This window comes from Peromyscus californicus, unplaced genomic scaffold (assembly GCF_007827085.1).
Source record: "Peromyscus californicus insignis strain IS unplaced genomic scaffold, ASM782708v3 Scaffold_7__1_contigs__length_154581171, whole genome shotgun sequence".
NCBI lineage: Eukaryota > Metazoa > Chordata > Mammalia > Rodentia > Cricetidae > Peromyscus > Peromyscus californicus.
In genome coordinates this window covers 48182354-48205413 of record NW_026294595.1, presented here as the reverse complement: position 1 = coordinate 48205413, position 23060 = coordinate 48182354, and the positions used below count along the sequence as shown (strand labels likewise).

General features: G+C 43.9%; 1 protein-coding gene across 9 annotated transcripts in view; it reads left to right on the top strand.

The window, feature by feature from the left end:
* The window catches only part of Mettl8 (methyltransferase 8, methylcytidine), a 90976-nt gene that overhangs the window by 19402 nt on the left and 48514 nt on the right, over positions 1-23060 (top strand). For all 9 annotated transcript variants that reach the window (XR_008215099.1, XR_008215101.1, XM_052724548.1 and 6 more), the window contains one exon: positions 20058-20212. Coding sequence is in view for 7 of the 9 variants with exons in the window: in XM_052724550.1 (XP_052580510.1) it covers positions 20058-20212 (155 nt within the window). In the remaining 2 variants the exon portion in view is untranslated. The remainder of the gene's footprint in view (positions 1-20057; positions 20213-23060) is intronic.

Below are 23060 nucleotides of genomic sequence, written 5' to 3'. Positions count from 1 at the left end.
AGGCCAGATTCCTAGATACAGTAGCAGAACTCTTTTCCCAGGAACCTGCAGGTGCCTGTAAAACATCTGGAACAGATTAATACCTTGGTGTCATAGCAAAGGCTGTACCTTTGGGTTAAAACATTTTTCCTAGGGCCTGGTTTTAGCCCAATAAACATACCTTTAAGTCTATACTTAGAAGACAACCAGAGGAAATTTACTGAACAAAAGAGGTTGAGCGAGTGAAGGAGGGGGAGGGGAGGAGGCTGAGGAGTGGGGGAGGAGGAACAGAGTTGAACACACCTGCAGGCTTCCATACCCTCCTTAATGCTAACCTGTTTCAGAGGGGGAGGAGTTGGCATTTCAGCAGAGTTTTGCCATATGTGACTGGAGACAATACAGTAATGCTGAAAAAGCCTCTATGTAGTCCTAAAAGCTGGGACCAGTAAAGTCCACAGAAATTTAAGAACTTCTGAAAACTGTTTGTAGTCAGTGACCTATCAGTTTATAAAAACTGCATTTTTCAATGCTAAAATTATGAAGCCTGTTTATCCTTTTACTATGAAGCCTGTGAACAAGGCAAACCTTTCTGTGTTTTTAACAGGAAACTTAACCAATGAACTAATGAGCTACCAAGGTGGTTGTATCCTTGGGAGGTCAGAGGAGGGGGGCTGTTAAACTGGTAAATCTATCAGTACCCTAGTCATCAAACACCATTGGATCTGAGAAGGGAAAATTTCACCTGACTAATCAGGAGTGAGACAGCTGTCCCCTACCTGGACAGCCATCCCAGGTTTCTCTGTTGTCACTGGGGACAGAGGTTCCAAGGCAGTTATCAGTCTTCAGCTGCCAAGCCCAGAAGATCTGACAGACTTTCCTGTGGAGTAGGAATTTGGGGAGACTGGCCTACCTTGTCTTGGCAAAGTGGGGCAATCAATTCCCCAGTGTCCTGCTTGTCCACAGTCTGGACAGGGTCTTAGCAGCAGTTAAGGTGCAAAGTAGTTTTCTGCTTTGTGACTGGCTTTGCTACATTTAAAGCAAGCTCCAAGAGGAAGTTCTTCTGTGGCCGTCCATCTTACTTGGAGGAGATACAGGGTGCTGCTAGGAGCTAGCATGTCTCTGTCGTGAGAAGCTTTTTTATTAAATGCCATATTCTCAGATCTCTGAAGTGTTTGAGGATCAGGGGATCATTATCTGTTAGGTATAAGCAGTTTAGTATCTCTAGGAGCCAAAACTCCGTTTCCACAGTGTAAACAATTTAGTGTTTCTAAAAATCAATACCAAGGGGATTACTCTTACATTACAAAATCGGGCTGTCAGCAAGGTATGTCCCTGTACGTGAATGCATGAGGTGCAGCTTTACTACCTCAGTAACCAGCATTGTTTTAATTCCTACCTTTTATAAACCTTGTTTTTAGGACAGGACAGGAATTGACATACAGAAATTCATCCTAAGGTAAAATACCTAATGTCTCCTTAGTGGGACCACTCCATGTGGTCACCTTTATTTAAGATGGCCGCGAAGTCATATGACCTCCCTCTTCTCCATCAAAATGGTGACTGCCCGTGTGTTGTACTTAATTAAGGTGGTGGCAGACCATGTGGTGTTTTCCAGAGCAGTTCCAATTTGGAGTTACCAGTTTTAAGTTAATTTTTTTTTTTAATAGCAGCGGCTGACACACTGAATACATACACTCAGGCATCCAAGACCAGTCAGAAACAAACTTTCAGTGGACACGTTTCCATCCATAAATATAAAATAGACAGGACCTTTTTCATAGAAAGAGAAACAAAACTTTTCGCAGGAAACTATGTCAGATGACCAGCTTGAAAATCCTGAAATAAGAGTTTACAGTATAAAGCAGCATGTAAGAAACCATAGAATAAAAGACATTAGGAGTGAGAAAGTAGAGCCATAGAGACCCTGGGATGTGGGTCTGCAGACCAAAGAGCGAGAGCCACTTGGAGAATACAGCCAGCTGGAGTTTAAACTGTGGGTCTCCTAGACTGTTGGGGGAGGGAAGCGAATAGCCATGTGCTGGCATGAAGCAGCCAGTGTCTCCAGCTTTCATTTACATGTTGTAACAAACGGAAGAATGAGACGTTTAGGGTGGGAGAGCAGGCAGGAACAGAGAGAATAGATCTAGTGTGGGAAGAATCGCAGCGTGGCCAGACCAAACACCAGGGAAGCCTGGAGAGCAAAGTCAAAGTGGGCACCCTCTGGTGGGCCCTGCCGAGGTCTTCCAGGAAGAGAAAACAGCAGGAGCAGTAGAGTTAGTGCATTGGGAAACTGGGAGAGTGATTGAGTGAAAGTCATCTCGGAGCGAGGGCATGAGAAGCAGGTAGGCAGACGGACATGGGGTGGAGACACAGACAACAGTGAAAAGGGAAGGGATGGGAATGCAAAGCTTATAACCCTGGATGAGGGGGCTCAAACCAGCGTATGGTGTGAGACAGCCTCAATTTGGATAAATTTTGTCGGAGACACCCCGAGGGTTTCTGGAAATCGAACTTGGACCCACCAGTAGCCATTCACATGCCTTTTTCCAGAGATTGAAGGGTATAGAATCATGTCCAGTTCTATAAACCTGTGACCAGGATGGTGTGGGGATTGCCTCTGTGCAGAATGTCTCCTAAACAGGGGAACCCCAAGGGGCAGGGACTGTCTCTGCTCCTGAAGTGGGCCAGAGTTACCTGGTGCTGCAGCGACCTGGCAGATAACCTGGAAGCCTTTGACTCAGAAGGGGCCAAAAAACTCGGAAGAGATCCTGGATCCCTTATAGGCTTTTGGTTTGGAAATGGGTGACTCACCGAGCAAAAGTTGGTCCGGTGTGGTAGAGGTGGGGTGGAAGGGAGGATGGCTTCCCATGTTGCTAGGGGACCAGTGGGGAATGCACCCACATGGCTGGCTGGTAACTGTTGAGGGAGGCCCAACTCTACCCAGACTTGGCATCAAATGATAAGTATTTTGAATCCCTGGTATTAGGTTTCTCCACCGTTGCAATAAGCCAAATCGAGCTAGGTTTAATCTGAGCAAAGCACTCCCAGGTGACCTTGTGGGAAGAGTAGAAATCATGTTGCAGGTCTATGGACCAGAGCTTAAATACCCTGTAGGCGAGGTCTTGAGCAGTTCCCGTCAAGCGACTTTCTGAAAGGGGCAGGGTTTGGAGAGAGAGGAAGCGGGCTGAGGCAGAGCTTCCAATGGAACAATTATTTTAATTTTACAGATGATTTTTGAAGAAAATTGACTTTTTCTTTTATTTTAGTTATGAGTCTTTACCTTCAGAAGCTCACATACTGTCTTTTCATTAAAGTCGTTATTCACTCTGTTCTACAGAGTAACAGCTTTCTTCCTACCAGTCCTGTATGCCATTTCTTGGTGGCATTTGTGTAGAGATCTTGCCCAGCCTGCCGTGTGTGTGTGTGTGTGTGTGTGTGTGTGTGTGTGTGTGTGTGTGTGTCCCTTTTTTTTAAGAACATTTTTTGAAAACATTCAGTTCCTATCTCCAGATAGCTTTGGCTTGTTCAAGCAGAGTGTACACTGAGGACTTTGTCATTTGTGGTGTTACAGTGTGTGCTGTGAGCTGGATTTATGAGCTGTACTGTTGAAGACTGTTTAAGGAAACAGAGCATACCAGAAACTGTTACCTTAATGAATCTGATCTCTGGAGCTGGTCACTTTGGGAAATTATACATTTGTAGCAAAAGAACAGCAACTCTCTCAGAAAACAAAGGACATTGTCCTAGTGCCAAGAGCTGTGGAAGAGAGGAATGGGCTGCTGGGAGCAGCTCCGGAAATGCCATTTCAAAGCGATTCCGTTGTTATTGAGGGACACAGTGATCTCTTACTGTGACTTCTTCAGAGGGACCTTGTTTTGATCACAGATACAGTTAAACAGTGCTACCTCCTGCATACCCATGGTGTTGTCAAGCAGCAGGGTGATGGCTGACAGGTCTTATGTTTTGTTGTTGTTATTGTTGTTTTAAAAGAATCATCATTTAATCAGATTGTTTTTGTGTTAAATAAGATTCAAGTTGCCCCAGGCAGTATGGATTGGCAGTGTTTCAGCTATCTGGGAAAATGGAATTTGCCAGCTTTCTAAGGCCATTTGGAATAAACAAACACATTTCTTTTCATCCACATTATGGATTTAAAAAGCATGTGTGAACTAGCCTGGCATCTTAATTACCACTTAAAATGTTTCTATAGAGAATGTGCTTAGAGTGGGATGTAGCTGCGTTGCTATAGCGCTTGCCTAGCATGCGTGAGGCTCTGGGTTCGATCCCCAGCACCACTTGAAAGTGGGAATGGTGGCTCAGTCCTGTAACCCCAGCACTCAGGAGGTGGAAGCAGGAAGATAAAGTCCAGGGTTATCCTTGGCTACATGGAGTTTCAGGCCAGCCTCAGCTAGGGAGACCCTGTCTGAAGGAGGAAAAAGAGAAAATATGCTGTGAGACCTTACCACTGTCTTACAAATGATTTTAAGAATAAGACCATTCATAGACTGGAGATTGCTAAGGCTTCTCTGTATATGAGATGAAAATGTAATTAATAGTCTCATTATCTGTCATGGCATTATAATTCATGGGCTTCTCTAGACTTTTTTATTTAAAGTACTAGAGATTAAGCCAAGGCCCACTGTGCTAGGTGGTATTCCACCAACTGAGTTATGGGGTCCCAGTCCTAAGCTAGTCTCGGATGTACTGGGTTGTCACTTTTGCTTATATGGTTTCTTGTGTGTCAAGCAGTAAATGCCTATGTTCTTTTCCTTGGCTCATGGGCCCTCTGACCACTTCCCAAATGTGACCTTTCAGGATGAAACATAAGCAATTGTGGAGCTTTGCCTGGAAGGTGTCTGGGAAGATGTTGCCTCCTCACTTAGATGCTGGCCCAGTCAGTGTGTTACAAGTGTTCAGGGAGATCCTAGCCATGCTCATATTTACAGCTGCATTCCCAGCTCGGGGCCTCCATTCACAAGACTCTCCAGGGATGTCTTCCAAGATGCTTCCTCTTCTGTATTTTTCAATTCCCCATCCCCAGGCTTCAGAGGTCTGTAATAGGCCTTTATTTTTCCAGGCTTCTTAACTCTTTCTCCTCTATGCTCGACCCACCTGATCTTCCCCCCGGGCTGTTCCTTAGGGGAAAGGGAACACTTGGCAGCTGCCTCCTCTGTCTGTTTCTGCGGCACGGCTGCGGCGAGAGCCTTGGTATTCTGTCAGCTTGACTTGTCCCAACTGAGCCCTTAAACATCTAATTACTCTCAGTGTTGGGAAGGATTCATTATTCATTAATCTTATTGTATTTCTTTCTCGTCTTCAAGCTTTAAGCGGTATCCTTTAAAAATGTTATGGAGGACCAGTGAGGTGACTCCAAGGAAGAGGTTCTTTGGACCAAACCTAATGATCGTTCAGTTCCTAGAACCGGAACCCACATGGTGGGAGAGAACCAACTTCTACAAGTTTCCTTCTGTCTTCCAAGTGCACAAGGTACACACACACACACACATACACACACACATACACACACACACACACAAATAAATAAATAAAAACAAAATCTTGTTTAAAAGAATTAACTCCATTTTACACATGAACCTATAGGTTTAAGCAAAGTAGCTCTTCCAAAAATTGGGGGTAGCTGGTGACCAAACAGGGGATTGAACTAGGGGCTGATCCTGCCATCAGTTTAGCGCTCTTTCCCAGTCCCCTTGGATAGCTTGGCCTTTGGTCTTTGGTCCTTGGGAAGCTGGGACTAATGAGAGCTCTTTACATCAAGAAGCCTCCTGACGGAAAGCTTGGTCCTCTATCCCTAGAGTCCTGTGGACATCTTACGGAGAGCCGAACTAATGCCAACACTGGTAACACTGACCAGCATCAAAAGCTAACCATGAACCCAGCACTGTGCCCATGCCCTGTGCACTATGCCCGTACCTTCTGGAAACCTCATGTTTTTTGAAATCATAATATTGGCCACATTTTATTGATGAAATGATGATACTAAAATGATCCAAGTATCATGCTGGAAGTTGTCAAGCTAAGACATCAGTGACAAACCCTGGATGCAGTTCACCACACCTGAAACTTGGAGTATTTATTTCTACTACTAAGGAGAAATAAGAGTAGAATCTTCTAGAACAGAATTTCCTAACACTGTAGTTCTCAATGTTGAGAAATACGGGACTGTTTCAAGGAAAAACATTCAAAGACTCCTGGGTTGACGTAAAACGTGTTTACTATATTGTCTGTGAACACAAATCTAGGTATGTGCTCTTTGTGCACAGAGTGCCTATTCATTCAACCATAAAATCAGAAGAAGTACAAGCGCTACGACAAACTCAATAAAACTCAAACTAACAGCATTATAGCGCGGCTGCTCATTTCTACAGGAGCTCAATTGCAGCTCTCATTATAAACAAGGCAGTGGCCATCACCACACAGGTTCTTTTGACTTCAGCCCATCTGTGCTGTTGTGTGCTGTGTGTCTGCTCAATTCCCTCCCCGCCTTTCTCTATTCAGAATGCTGCAGAATCTTTTTACAGTGGGCTGTATACTCAGATGCATCATTTACATATTACATCTGTGCTGCTGTTGCCAACAAGATCATAAATGCAAACACAGGCGTTGAGACGAAGCAGCGGTTACACATGTGCTCCTGTTGATTTCGCTTTTAGATTATCATCATAATAAAAACCCAGTGAAATTATCATGGGCCGTTTGTTTGACAAAGCCTCCTTGAGAAGATGTGCCCATGGGGGAACTTTTCCGACTGCCTTTCAGAAGACTGCAATAAGGTGGTGACTGGGAGTCCGGGTTTGAGCTTTTCCAATGCCCAAGTGTTTCCTTTTCATAGATGTTTGTGGCTTTGTGGTCTTAGCCATGTTGTAAGAATCTCTCACTCAAAACAGCATGTTCTTCTGGTTGTTACAGTGTTACTGTTTTTGTTACTAGGCGACACAGGGAGCCCAATTCAGAGGGCTTAATTACTAACCCTTCCTCCTGTCTGTTCCCTGCTCCCTTGTCTCTACTGCACCTGGGCTGCAACCACAGCAAGTCCATCAACCCACCTAATTCTTCATTGGCCCCTTCCATTAATTTGTTTATTGCTTATTTATTTACCGGGAAATGACCTTGACCTTGTACATGCTGGATTAATGTACACTGATGAACTACATCCCTAGCTTTCAGAGGCTGAGACAGAGGGTCAGGACTTCAGGCCAGCCTGAGACTTTGTTTCAAGTGGGGAAAAGAAAGAATGGCTAAATTTAGTGACAGATGACAGAAAACTCAAACTAATTTAAATGATTATGGGAATTTGTTGGCTCAATAAGGGGGATGACTTAGAGTTTCTATTGCAGCGTTGAAACACCATGACCAAAAAGCAAATTGGGGAGGAAAGGGTTTATTTGCTTTATATTTCCGTATTGCTGTTCATCATCTAAAGAAGGACAGGAACTCAAGCAGGGCAGGAAACTGGAGGCAGGAGCTGGTGCAAAGGCCATGGAGGAATGCTGCTTATTGGCTTACTTCCTATGACTTGCTCAGTCTGCTTTCTTATAGAACCCAGGACTACCAGCCCAAGGGTGGCACCACCCATAATGGGCTGTCCCACCCCCCATCAATTGCTAATTAAGAAAATGCTCTTTCGGGCTGGAGAGATGGCTCAGCAGTTAAGAGCACTGGCTGTTCTTCCAGAGGTCCTGAGTTCAATTCCCAGCGACCACATGGTGGCTCACAACCATCCATAATGAGATCTGGTGCCCTCTTCTGACCTGCAAGCATACATGTAGGCAGAACACTGTATACATAATAAATAAATAAATCTTAAAAAAAAAAAAAAGATTAAAAAAAAAAGAAAAGAAAATGCTCTTCACTGGTTGGTGGTGGCACATGCCTTTAATCCCAGCACTCAGGAGGCAGAGGTAGGCAGATCTCTGAATTCAAGGCCAACCTGGTCTACAGAGTGGGTTCCAGGACAGCCAGGGCTACACAGAGAAACCCTGCCTAAAAAAAACCAGTTGGGGGGAAATGCCTTAGAGTTGGATCTTATGGAGGTATTTTCTCAATTGAGGTTCCCTCTTTTCAGATAACTCTAGATTGTGTCAAGTTGACGTAAGACTAGGTGGGGGTGGGGGGAGATAAGAGGTGGGATTGGTTCAAGGGGCAATCCAGCTCCGTAACCATGGGACATAGCTCCTTATCACCATATTAGTTTTCCTTACTCGTACTTGCCTTCAGCTTGAATGTATGTCGTGCTGTGCTAAGGCCAAGCCCATTCGTGTAGAACTTGAGTGATCTCTTGCCATTCTAGTTCCCAGTAGAGTCCTGACCCCTCTGAAACCTCATGAGCACATCCTTTACTGTTGCTCTTCCAAACTCGCCCAGAATACCTGTTAAAGTCTGCTTACGAGACTCTAGGACTTGTCTAGCTTTGCATTCTTCCTTCAGACCAGTTCCAAAGCCTATGAACCACGTGGTCAGGTTCATCACGGTGATAGCCCACTTGATAACAGTTTTCCGTATTCGTTACCTTTGCCTGTTGCCGTGCAAAAGACCTCACTCGGGCAGTTTAAGACACAGTGTATTCAGACATGTGGCTTGAGGGTCGCAGTCTGTCCGGGTGGCGAAAGCATGGTGATGGGAACTTGAGTTAGTGGGTGACATTGCGTCTGTAGTCTAGAAGCAGAGAGTAGTGCCACTGCCCATCATGCTGCTCTTCTTCCCCTTTACTCAGCCTGGTGTCCAGTCAGCAGAGCGGTGCCACTCACACCCAGGGTGGGTCTTCCGTCCTCGGTTAAGCTGCTTTGGAGACACCCTCACTGACAGCGTGCCCAGAGGTGTGTCTCGTAGATGATTCCAAATGCAGTCCAGTTGACAATGAAGACGGACAGTGACGTGTGCAAACATCTACAGATGTCTTATTCGTATTTGCATCTGTTTATATTAAACTAAACAGGACCTCGTGGTGATGACCTCTGTTCTAATCTGGGACTGTTGGAAGCAGGGCACCTTCTCCCCTTCCTTGTCTCTGACCTCCCACTCCAGTGAGAGAAGCTTGGTTTCTGCCATTTACCATCTGGTCATCAGCTGCTGGATCCCGCTTTGCCTGTGATGCTTTCGGGGCTGGTGAGCTTTCTCAGCTACCACACTGAGAGCTGTATTGCCTGTTGTCTATAGTCCTGCAGTTTCTACTCATCCAGAGTCCCTCCAGTTAGCACCGTTTTCCCAGTGACTCTTTAATTCCCCCAATATTCCATATGCCTTCACAACTCCTTTCTTCTCATTCTTCTTTTTAAAAAACAGTTTGTGGTTTTTTAAAATGGGACTACTTTCTGCTCTACTTCCTCAACTTTCTTTTCAGACATCCAGTTACCACTGTTTACATTACACTTTTGTGTATTTATTAGGGGGGCATACATAGGCCAGGTCCCTGTGTGTGGAGATCAGAGGATTACTTACAGGAGTTAGTTCTCTTCTTCCACCATGTAGGGCCCAGGGATTGAACACAGGTTTTCAGGCTTGGTGGTAGGTGCCTTTACCTACTGATCTGGTTTCACCAGCCATCTTTTCTTTTTTTCTCCTTCCTTTCTTCCTTCTTTTCTTCCTGTCTTCCTGCTTTTTGCATGCCAATCCTTACCTGAAATGCCTTGGCTTTTACCTTCATCTCCCTGGCTATCCCTTACTTTTATTTTCTATTTTTCCATGTGTGTGTATATGTGATATACATGTGTGTATGCATGCTTGCATATGTGTGAGCACATGTGCATACAAATGCACGTAGAGGCAAGAGGTTGATGTCAGGAACCAATCCCAATTAGGTTTTCACCTTATTCAATGAGGAAGGGTCTCTCAGTCAAACTCAGAGCTCACCAATATGTTTAGGCTCAGTAGAGCTTGCTCTGGGAGTTTGGAATGCCGACAGAAATGTGGCCAGACTGCTCATGAGATTTCAGAGGGGTCAGGCCTCTCCTGGGAAGCAGAATGCTAAGAGACCACTCATGTTCTATATGAATGGGCTTGGCCTTAACGGAGCATAGTATAGAGTCAAGCTTAAGGCAGTTACGAGTGCAGAAAACAAATAGGCTAATACGGCTCCACCTGCTGAGGCTGGAGTTCTAGGGAAGCTGCCGCTTTCTCTCTGGGTTCTGGGCATCTGAACGCCTGTCCTCATGCCTGCACAGCAAGTATTTTAACCACCGAGCCGTCTTCTCCACCCCCTACTCGTTCTTCCTTGCTTAACACAAATACCGGAGGTATCCGGCAGTCCTCTGAGACACAGGCAGTTACCCAACTCACTCATTCTTCTGTGCTCTAGTACTGTATTACACTTGCTTCTCCTACACTATTGTCTAAATTATACAGCATTCTGCTTTGTTTTGATGAGGTCTCCCTTGTATAGCCCAAGCTGCCCTGGAACTTGTTGTGTTGCTCAGGCTGGTCTCAAACTTAAAATCCTCCTGCCTCAGCCTTCTAAGTGCTGGGATTCTGAATGTGACCCCCCCCACAGCAACTATATCCTTTAAAATAGAACTGTCACAGTGTTAGAGCTGCTGCCTGTGTAAATCTTGTCTTACTTTAAATTTGTAGAAATACATCCATTTGGACATTTTTATTCATTGAGGATATAGCTCAAGTTTTTTTAGATCTAATATGCATTTATGGCTGGAAATTTTATAATATTCTATTCTCAGCTAGGACAGTCTTACTGATAAGGGCAGCCCAGACATGACCAAGTAAATCGTGCATATGGATACAAATGTCTCCTGCTATCTAGTATCCCTAAAGACAGAAACCTCTACAGGGGATGGGAAAGCAGGGCGGGGCTTCAGGATCTTATCCACGTGAGCTTTTATCACACTTGTAATGGCTGCTAATAGATGAGCGTGCTTGTGCCTTAGGACCATTTATCAGCCCACCAAACTGGCTAATACTTCCAAATGTTCCTGTAGCATAGACATGTAAAATGGCAGTTGGATGAGTTTAAACCAGCTTTATTCTGAGCCAGCACAGTGTTATAATGGCACTCCCAGAGTGATTAAAATAGTAACTCCTTCAGATATTTTGGATTGGTGGGCTTTCCTGAAATCCCTAACTTATTCTCTTATTCCCGAGTTCTAGCAGCTTCCCTTTTTGTGGGAAAAGGCATGCCACCTCCCAGGATAGCCCTGGAGAGCAAACACTAACCATGAGATTCCCATTTTGAAGCTGCAGGGTGACTGACGTCATAGCACGATCAGAGTGCTCTGCAAGCACTTACTGTAATTATTGTTGTTGTTCTGTTCTTGCTAATAACCTTATTTATACCCCGAAATTATAATCATGCAAAGAAAGATTAAAACAAGATGTGTGAGTTGCGGAGCCGGTTGCCTTCAGTGGTCACCCTTGGAGTTCTCAGAAATTGCCAGGGTTAATTGAAGCTTCAGTTTTCGCCTTAGTGTAGTCGATACTTAAGTGTTTCTTACCTGACGCTTTTCTCTCCAAATAGTGCAACAATCGCACTTTAATTCCCTCTCATTAATGCTAGCCTCTCAGGTGATGTTCAGTGCAGCTCTGTCTAGATGACGTTTGCGCCTCTGAATGAAACTGTTCTACCAGCTTCCCCCTGAGAAGAAAGCCAAACAGTTACAGAGGTAATCTGTTTGTTTAAAAGAGCTTTGGAACCCAGGCAACTCTGAAGGCGAGTTAACTTTTAAGTGGTGGGCAGACATTTAGCATGTGATGAGCAGGATTCTCTCCCCGGGTTTCAGGGAGCTGAGACAACTGGGAATCATTCTTGGGGAGTCTTACAAATAGGTTTGGCCTGGAGCCAGCACAGTGCTCCAGGGGTAATTCTTAATTTCCCACAGACAGGATTTCTTGCTCTGTTTCCTTGGGGTTCCTCTCAGCACTGAAGTCTCCCTAAGTCAGGATCAAGCTTAAAAAGCAGGGAAGTTAACACCTCTTCCTTCCTCCACTCCCCAGCTGGGCTGCTTGCTCCGTGGAAGAACCTGTGGTAAAATGGTCCTTTCTTTCCGTGATACGAGTCTCTTGAGGTTTGAGCACTGGAAAAAAAAAAACAAAACCCAACAACAAAAAACCAAAACTCTCCTGGCCGCGGGCGGGGACTCCCAGCTGCATTCTTTGTTAGCTGTTTGATGAAGGCCCAGGAGAAGCTACAGAGATAGAGAGGGAGAGAAGGTCCTCCTTAAGTCAGTTACAAACGATTAGTAACTGGGTGAAAACTCAAGAATCGCTACTGGGATACCTTTGGTATATGTGGGTTCAAAAGTAGTAGGCAATGGGAGTGTCTCTCCTCTCTCTCTCTCTCTCTCTCTCTCTCTCTATATATATATATATATATATATATATATATGTGTGTGTGTGTGTGTGTGTGTGTGTGTGTGTGTGTGTGTGTGTGTGTGTGTGTGTCTACATATACATATATGTAGACACACGCAAATATATAGCTATAGATAGATAGATGGATAGATAGATAGGGATATCAAGGCTGTCCCAACAAAAAGGACAGAGCAGGGAGAGGGAGGGAGAGAAGGGTAGAACATGGCTTCTATAGTTAGACTGCTTGCGTTGGAATCAAGATTTCATCAGTTCCTAGTCGGCACACATAACTATATTTAATTTGTTACTCCAGGTCAGAGCATGAGTTTCCTTTGTCCTTCATTGATCCCCACCCCCAAATAATACTCTTTGATGGAAATGGAGGTTACAACTAATTGTGATTAAAAATATGTTGAGCTAGACTGGAGAGATGGCTCAGGGGTTAAGAGCACTGGCTGTTCTTCCAGAGGACCCGGGTTCAATTCCCAGCAATGACATGGTGGCTCACAACCATCTATGATGAGATCTGGTGCCCTCTTCTGGTGCACAGGCATACATGCAGGCAGAACACTGTATACATAATAAATAAATCTTTAAAAATATTTGGAGCTTGGCCTGGTAGTCCAGGAAGTTCATGGAGTATTTGGAGTTCAAGGATTGCCTGGACTACAGACTGGTTTTAAGTGCAGCCTGAGTAACCTAGAGAGACCTCTTAGAGTTTTCAAAGGGTGGTGGGGATCGGGGAAGGGCTAAGATTCAGTAGTAGAGCAATTGCCTAGAATGTGTGAGGCCCTTGGTTCAATCTCTAACACCACACCAAAAAACAAAACAAACACATTTTGGATGGGGGCTGTATCTGCGCTGAACACATACAGACTACTTACTTATCGTTATTCCCTGGGTTGTCTAGTGTATTCAGTATTATAAACAATCTAGAGGAAATGCAGTGGAGGAAGGGTTTAGGCCCTGGCTTTCCGCTTTGTACCCAGTGTCCTCAGCACAACAAAAATAAAGCTGGAGCCGGGGAGTGGTGGTGCACGCCTTTAACCTCAGCACTCAGGAGGCAGAGGCAGGTGGATCTCTGTGAGTTCAAGGCCAGCCTGGTCTGCAGAGTGAGTTCCAGGACAGCCAGGACTGTTACACAGAGAAACCCTGTCTCAAAAAACTAAAAAGTAAATAAAGTGGGTGGGGAGGGTGGCTCTGTCACTACAATGCTTGTCACCTAAGCGTGAGGATCTGAGTTCATTCTAAGCATTCATGTCAAAGAGACCTGGGCGTGGTGGCTTGTGCTTCTCATCCCAGTGTGCAGAGGGTGCAGTGTGCAGATCGCTGGGATTCACTGGCCTGACAGAGACCTTACCTCAAAGAACAAGTGTGGGGGAGGGAGGTGGCCGAGTGGGTAGGAGCACTTGCAGTGCGAGCTTAAAGATCTGTGTGAGTCCTCCAGCCCCACATGAAAAGCCAAGCATGCCATGTGTGCCTGGAGCTCCATTGCTGAGAGAGACAGGGATTCCAGAAGTCCGCTGGGCAGCCAGCAAACCAGGAGTGAGCTTTGGGTTTGAGAAGCCGTCTCGAGAGTGATAGAGACACCCAGTGTTCTCCCCTATCCTTTGTGTGAGTGTGCATGGACACGGGGGCGCGCGCACACACACACACACACACACACACACACACACACACACACACACACACAGAGTCACACAAACACACGCGTACATGGACATACATGCACCAAAGAAAAAAGTAAACCAAACTAAAACTTAGAGAGAGGGTATGCACAGCTTTCCCATGAACACTCCTGTTTTGTGTGAAAGGCTGGAGCATTCATAGAGTTTGTCCTGGGGTCTTACATGGGCATCAAGGAGCGGTCCCTTAACGTCCGACACACTTAACTTTTTCTTTAATTGAGACTCGCATGAAAGATAAATTGGAATTGGTGCTTTAATTCCTTTTTTTCCAATTTGCAAAATATATAATGGACTATTTCCTTTAACTAAAACCTTCCTTTTTTAGTAAAAAAAAAAAAAAAAAAGTACATAAACTATTGTTTGACAAGCATAAAGTTTACAGTTATTTCAGAAGAGCTTTTCTTTTTGTGGTTGGGACTACAGAGGTAAAGTCCTTGTTTAACACCTTGGATTTAATCCCCAGTAAAACACTCTCTCTCTCTCTCTCTCTCTCTCTCTCTCTCTCTCTCTCTCACACACACACACACACACACACACACACACACACACACACGGCATGGGAAGCATTTTTAGGTGTATTATGTACATTTTAATTCCAGTAGACTGTGTTGTAGTTGGTATGAGTCTGCAGTTGTATGGATTACTGAAAAGGGGGATACATTTTAGCAGAGGGCAAGACATTTGGCAGAAGCTGTGAGTTGGAGCAAGCTGTTTCCTGCAAGCTACCCTTTCCAGTCAGGGCTGCTGCTTCTGTACCTAAGTTCAATGTGGTGATGGTGGTGGTTGGCCCAGTGGCTGGCCACTGGCCAGTGGGCATCAAAACCATCTTGTCCTCAGCTTGTCATACTCTTTACTGGACCCAAGCCATTTCATGTATTGGTTTACTGTCTTAGTGTTCTATTGCTATGAAGAGACATTATGACTCTTATAAAGGAAAACATTTAATTTGGGGCTTGCTTACAGTTTCAGAAGGTTAGTCCATATCATCATGATGGGGTGTGGCAGCATGCAGGCAGACATGGTGCTGGAGAGGTAGCTGGGAGTTCTACATCCAGATGTACAGGCAGCAGGAAGAGAGAGACTCTGGGCTTGGCATGGGCTTTTGAACCCTCAAAGTCCACCCTCAGTGACATACTTCCTCCAATACAGCCACACCTCCTAATCCTGTCAAATAGTGCCTCTTTCCAGTGATGAAGCATTCAAATATATGAACCTGTAGGGGCCATTCTCACTCAAACCACCACACCTGCCTACACCTAGCGCTGTCAGGAACCTGTTGGCTAATCACAGTACACCTCTGTGATCTTGGAAGCGTAATCAATGCTATTGGTGGTGACACTGTCAATCTGATGCTTGTGTGAGCATTCTCGCCCTCCTGGGTTTCTGATCCTTAATGACTGCTTCGGCCCATTTTCAGCTGCAGGATGCTGAGCGGAAAATGGGACAGAAGAAGGAAAAGAAATGCCACTTGGTGATATGGGCTAGAATTTGATGTGGCACATGTGTTTGAGCTAAGTGAAGGGTTGCAACCACATTTCCAGCTGCAAAAGTAAACAGAGCTCAAAATAGGTAACCAGGCTGTGTGGAGGTCTTGTTGCTTTATTTCTCTGCTCTGGAGTGTCACCAACTAAATATAGTTCATTAACGATGAGGATACCTTCTGAGAAGCATGTCGGTAGATAATTTATTATGTGCACGTGACAGAGTGCTACCAGTGTAGATGCTATAGCCTCCCTTTATACCTAAGCTGTATGTTGTAGCCGATCCTGCTAGATAATAAACCTATGAACAATGTTCCTGTACCGCTCCCATGACTACTGTAATGCCACAGTCTGTCTATCTGCACATAGGAAAGGTGTGGTAAAATGCTAGGTGGTGGGGATTTTTTTTTTCCATTGTAATCTTTTTTTCCACTGTAATCTTAGAGAAACTACTATATGCAATTTGTCCTTAACCAGCATATTGCTATGTAGCTCATGACTATATCAGCCTCAGCAATTAAAGTATAATAAGAAATGCTCAGAAAGCGCTCGCCTAGGCTTTCCCTCTTAGATGTCCTCAAATTTTATTCCTAGCAAATTCTTTGTAACCTGAAAATCTAATGGGAAGCACCATCAGTGGGAAAATTGTACCATAATGATGTGGCCATGTTCAAGCCTTTTTTTCATACAGACTCATTTTAATTCTCCCAGTGATGCTCGTCTCAAAAGAGGAGCTGAGAAGTGTTCTCATTGCTGTAGGGTTTTGTGCTGTTGGTACTGTTTTTTTTGTTTTGTTTTTTTTCTTAAATGTTTAGTGTTCACTAGTGAGGATGTGTGGGCCTTCAGCTCTCATTGTAGGAAAGCTGTTTGTTTTTTATTGTGGGAAAATATACCTAAAAGAAGACTTACCATTTTAATCCTTCTTAAGAGTGTGGTTTACAGGCATTAGGCATTCATGTTGTGCAAGTATTACCAGCACCCATCTCTAGGACTTTTCGTCTTCCCAATGGAAACTGCACTGGTTTCTCAGTCGACCTTGTTCTGTTCTTGTTTTTTGTATGTATTTGTCTGTTGGGGACGTGGGTTTTGTTTTACTTTGCTTTTTGAGACAGAGTTTCACCAGGCTTTCCATAAACCTTTGCTACTCTTACATCAGCCTCCCAAATGCTGGGATTCTAGGCATGTGCCACCATATCTGACTAGCTTCCTTTGAAAATTGTGTATCTTTAAGGTGTGCAGTAAGACATTTTCATATCGCTGCACATATGTAGTGAAATCTCCGTTACCCTTTGTGTGAGTGTGTGTATGTATGTGTGAACATGTACTTTTTAAAATTGAATTTTAGGTTAGCATAGAAAGTATTGAATTTCATCATGTCATCTCCATACATGGAAAGAACACATGCTTTTAAAAATCCATGTTGTGCATTAGCTCTCTAGATTTGCTCCTCCTCCATACAACTGAACGTTCACCCTGACATCACGTCGTTTTCCATTTTCTGACCCGTGCCCATTAGACATTTGAGCTCCCTGGCCTCCCCTCTGCAAGCACTACTCTGCTCCATCACTGTGGGTCTGCCTGCTCTAGGAACCTTCTCTAGGAGGCACAGTGTGCTTTGTGACTGTCCTGTTTCCCTTAATTGTCTTTAGGATCCGACCGTAGTGTAGCCCCGGTCAAAATACAGTGTGGGTGTTTCTTATTCTCCTTCAGAGACCACTTCAGGCCACTTGGCTGTCTGTCTGCGGTGCCACCGTGAATCTGAGCATACAGACATCCTTTCAGGTCCCTCTTTGCTTTCATTCCTTTTGCATATATACCCAAAAATGGAATCCCTGGCTCTGGGTCTAATTTTTGGGAAGTTCACTCTACTGTTTCCATAGCAGCTGCATCATTTTACATCCTATCAGCAGCGTGTAAGGTTTCCAGGTTCCTCCTATCCTTGCCAACACTTGCATTTTCTGATTTATTCTTTACATACATGTGCGTGTGTGTGTGTGTGTGTGTGTGTGTGTGTGTGTGTGTGTGTGTGTATGTTAGTCATCTTGATCTTGTTCTTATTTAAATTATAGACTCATTTCATACGTTGAGGCCTGCTTAGGTTTTTTTTTTATTTGTGATGTGTTAGAAACTTATTGTAGGTGAGTTGTTTTTCAAAGTTATTTATCCCATAAATAAATGAGTAAAGAATTGTCTATAATATCCATTTAGTTTTTCAGTATCTATGAGGTCTTTTCATTCCTTCATGTCAAATAAGTACCATTTTTATGCATTCAGTCGAACAATCCACAAATAGCAGGGCTCTGCTTCTAGAAGCTAGCAACTTAGGTTGAGGAGTTTAAATACATTAAAATTATGTACTTAAAATATTTTTATGTTTCTGTTAGATTTATTAGATATTTTTCATTTAGAAGATAAATAGCAGTGTAACACCAGATGTGGCTATTAAATATGATAAAGAAATGAAAGAACTGGATGTCTGTGTGGTTAATTAAAGAAGCAGCTGCCTAAACAAGGAAAGCGCCACTTGCTCAGGCCCTGGCCATGCGAAGCTCTGTCCGCCAGCCAGCAGCCTGCAAGGCACACACTCCTGACATTTTGCTCATAGCCAGTCCGGTTGTGTCTTTTTGTGTGTGGTCATTTGCAGTGAGGGAAACTTTGCCTTTGCCTTTTCTGAACAGCGGTTAGTGTCACATGATCATTGGAAGGGTGGGGGTCACATTTAGACTCGGCTTTCCTGGGTGGGAAGCGTACTTTGTATCATTTTGCACTTTTGAGCATGAGTTACCTGTCTTGGTGGGTGTCATCAGTTTCTGCTCTTTGGCATACAGAACATTATTTTATGAATATATTCAATGCGGAAAGGTCTAAAGGTAGTTTTGTAGGTAGAGTTGTGTTGGTGTTGTGTGGAGTGCTGACTGTAGAGAGAACAAAGACTCATGAGGGTCAAGGCGGAGCGGTGTGTGGTAGGGAAACAAGCCCAGAGCTGGGGCCAGCACTGGCTGCTGCTCTCTGGAGCCGGCCAGCCTCTTACTGCCTGACGACACCCCAACAGGAGAACCCTGGAAAATTGTCGTGAAAGTATAGTGAGATGTTTTTGACATTCTGAAGTTCATTTTCAGCAGGGTAGAGAGGGTGTTCACTGCATTGTGGTTTTATGTCTAATGGCACCTCTGATTGCCTTGGTGCCTGTTACATACATGTTACCTAGTGCTGTTTCTATGGACTGGTCACAGCAGTAGGCTGAGTGCTGTGAGGAGCAGGTGAACTGCCAACCAGCAGCACACTGTGCACTGAGGTGTCTTTTGAACACTTTTCTATAAACATGTGAGAGTGACGTGCTCACCAGAATATACGTGCGATGGCATAGCCTTTAAAACTTGAATTATCAACATCAGCTTCAACTAATGATTCATCTCTTGAGCTAGAATTGAAACACGTGTGTTGTATGGGGAAATGTATTTGCAACAGTATTATTGACCATTCTTAAAAGTATACACATATTAGCTGCCAATAGAGGAGCATGGAAGGTTTTTCTGTCATATAGTATCTCTGTGACTTTCTTTTTCAGAAGTAGATCTGCAGCAGATCTTTTCTGTTTTTGAGTTAGATATATTCCTAAATACTTAATCTGGGGGGAATTTTTAATGGGATATTTTCCTAGTTTCTTTCTTTGAGAGTACATATTTGTGATATGTCAAATCTATTTTTTAAAAAAAATATTGATTTTTGTATCCTGCAACTTTATTGAAGGTGTTTATTAGGTCTAGGAGTTGTTGTTGTTGTTGTTTTTTTTTTTTTTTCGAGACAGGGTTTCTCTGTGTAGCTTTGCGCCTTTCCTGGAACTCACTTGGTAGCCCAGGCTGGCCTCGAACTCACAGAGATCCGCCTGGCTCTGCCTCCCAAGTGCTGGGATTAAAGGCGTGTGCCACCACTGCCCGGCAGGTCTGGGAGTTTTCTAGGGGACTCAATAGGGTCTTTTAAGTAAAGAACCATGTTGTCTGCTAGTGGGGGTAGTTTGACTTCTTCCTTTCCTATATTTATCTGTTGTATGCCTTTGTCTTGTGGAATTGCTACAGCTAAGAAAGACTTCAAGCACTCTATCAAATTAGAGAGGGAGAGTGGGCATCCTTGTCCTGTCCCTGACTTTGGAGGAAATGCTCTCAGCTGGTCTCCATTTACCATAATGTTGGCTATAGATAGCCTTTATTACTTTGGTCATGTTCTTCTATTCCTGAAATCTCCAGAATTTTTCTCATGAGCACATGTTGGAATTTGTCAAATGCCTTTTCAGCATCAAATGAAAGAATTATGTGGTTTCTGTCCTTAAGTTTATTTATATGCTGTATTACATTTATTGTTTTACATATGTTGAACCAAATTTGCCTTTTTGGGATGAAGCCCACTTGGTCTTAATGTATAATCTTCTTATTGCTTCCCTAAATTTGGTTTGCAACTATTTTGTTGAGAATTTTTACATCTATGTTCGTCAAAGAAATTCATCTGTAGCTTTCTTTTTCTGTTATGTCTTTGCTTGGTTTTGGCAAACTGTTTTAATCCTTGTTGACTAATTAGTTAACTGCTTGTCACTTTGCAGGTCCTGTTTAGGATGAATATGATTTGGAGAAATTATGTTTGTCATCTGAGGCAAGGGAAAGTGCCACACAGATGCCAGAGTGGTGCCCACCCAGTGGCCCCCCTGGGGTCAAGGATTTTAACTGATCCAGCCAAAGTTTTTGAGCACAACATGTGGTGAGTTTTTCCCCCAACATTTATTTATTTATTTATTTATTTGGGAAGCATGTGCACCGTAGAGTACAGATGGAGGCCAGAGGACAACTTTCGGGGATCCTTTCTCCTCATCCACCATGTAGGTTCTGAAGATCCAACTCGGGTCAGGCCTATTGGCAAGAACCTCCACCCACTGAACCTTATCGCTGGCCCAATTGTTACTTTTAAATTTGATACTGTATATGTTTGTTAGATGTATTTTTCTCATTATGACAAAGGAAGGATTTTATTGTATGTTTTTTGTTTTCTGAGTTGGAGTCCCTCTTTGTAGCCCTGGAACTCTCTATGTATGTCATGCTGGCCTCAAACTCAGAGATCCACCTGCCTCTGCCTTCTGAGAGCTTAGACTAAAGGCAGGCATCACCACACTCGTCGAGGAAGGATTTTTTTTTTTAAGTTGATAATCTAATGTAGGTTGTAGAAGTCTAAAAGCCTGGGTCACATGTTGCTGATTCTGAACTTCTTTGCAAATGGACCATGGAAGTTCCCTAGTACATCCAGCAGCCTTGGCATCCTTGCAGACCTCTGACCCTGCCTGGCCAGTCTGCTGATGGGGCCAGGGGAAGAGGCCCTTTTCTAAGTGGGACCCTCTTCTCTGTGGCCCTGGTGGCTGAACTTACCGCCCTTCTCCCTCAGCCTCTGTAGTAGCTTATATTATAGGCCTCAGCCACTGGGTCAGAGCTCCTGGTGCCCCATAGGCCCTTCCCTCTTTACATAGTTCCCTCTTCACAGGTACTTGTCAAGTTCACATTCAGGACCCTTTGCTTCTCAGCATGACCCTGCTTCATGCTTTGAAGAAAACCATGTTGTTTGGGAAGATGGGTGTTTATGAAAAGGCTAATAATTGCAACACAATGCTTCAGGTTCTAAGCACTGAGTGTTATAGACTGCCTTGTAAGAAACAACTTGAGGGAAGGAATGGAAGAAGAGGGGGGAGGGGAAACTGCAGTCCAGATGTAAAATAAATAAATTAATCAAATTGTAAAAAAAGAAACAACTTAGTAATGAGAAACTGCTTCTGTATGGACATAGGAAAGGGACTTTTTTTTGTTGTTTTGAGATAGTTTCATATATTTCAGGCAGGCCTTGGGCTCACTCGATAGCAGAGGAGGATGTGACTTTGACCCCTTGACTTTCTTGCTCCCACCTCACAAGTGTTGGGATTACAGGGTAAGCTACCATGCCCAGCTAGGAAGATTTCTCAAATTGGGAAAACCTGAAATTAGGATTATTTATTAGTATTATTCAGTACTTGGGGCAGTGCCTAACACAAAAGTATTTGTTGAGAGCTGAGTGTTGTGGTGCAGGTCTTTAATCCCAGCACTGAGAGGGTAGGGGCAGGTGGATCTCTGAGGCAAGTGTCTATTCAGCAAGTAGCAGGCCAGCTAGAGCTATGGAATGATACTGTTTCCACACACACCCCAAAGTAGTTTTTGATATATATGGTATAGCTGGAGTAAGGGCATCCTGGCTGGGTAGAAATATAAAACACAGATGAGGATGCATAGGGCATTTTCAGGAGATGCTAAATAAGATTGTCTGCTTTTCTTTTTTCTTTTTTTTAAGGCTCTTCCAGGAGATCAATGAATCTGACCCCCAGATTCTTATCTCCAATAAGGTTGGAATGAAGTAGGACAGAGGTGGAGTAGGAGCAAGGTTGCCTGTGGTGCTGGCTTCAGAGCTGACATTCAGGCACCACGGAGTCACTGGGGAGGGCCGACACTAGATCCTATATTTGCTGATAGTATGCTGGACAGATGAGCAGCAGGAAACGGCCAGTGAGTCAGACTGTGGAGGAGGAATAAAGAGGAACTGGCAGAGTAAAGGAAATGGAAGAACTTGACTTGGGCTTTTGAACTTAGGTCACTGATAAAAATAGGTAGACTCATAGTTTATTTTGGGAAGAAGATTATGTAGATAGTTTAGATAAGCTTTGAGAAGACATTCAGCTTCAAATGTCCAAATACCATGCTGGATCACAGCCAAGAGCTTAGAAGCGACCAAAATGCCTGGATACAGATCCCACTGCTGGGAAGAAGAAGTGTGTGACAGGGCCGAAGAGTATCCGAGGAGGCTGCCAAGGGAGGCTCAGCTCACCTCACTAGTACTGCCTGCTGCACAGCTGAGTTCTCTTTAGAGAGCCCAACTGAGCGGAGCTCCTGGTCCTGACTCACATTACAGGAAATAATTTCAGGACCAGTTAGTACGAAGCAAAGTCAGTGTTTATTAAGTAAAGGGTGGGATTTATGAAGAACAAAAATAGTTCATGCTAGGGGTGGGTATAGTGGCACAGGCCTTTCATCCTAGAACTTAACAAGCAGAGGCAGCCAGGTCTCTGTGAGTTTGAGGCCAGCCTGGTCTACATAGTGAGTTCTGGGACAGCCTGAGCTACATATCGAGACTCGATCTCAAAATAAATAAAATACATGTTGAGATTTAAGTGGTTTAGAGGGAGAGAGCAAGAAGAGGTTTGAAAGAATGCCCCAGCCTCAAGAAAAGGTGGTTGTACAAACCCGAAGTGACAAGACATACATACATACAACATACATAAATACATATAACATACACACATACATATAACATACATTACATATACACATGGTTTTGATGGCCTTTAGGGTTACATTGTTTAGGGGGTTTAAAGATTAAACCATCTTGTTTTGTTACACTTACTTTTTCTGTTGCTTCTTTTTAAGTTATTTTTTGTTACACTTACTTACCTAAGGAGCTTTTCTTTAGTAAATGAGATTTTAAGGTGCTTTATGAGGTACATTGGGAAACATAGGAGGCTGGAGAGATGGGTTGGCGA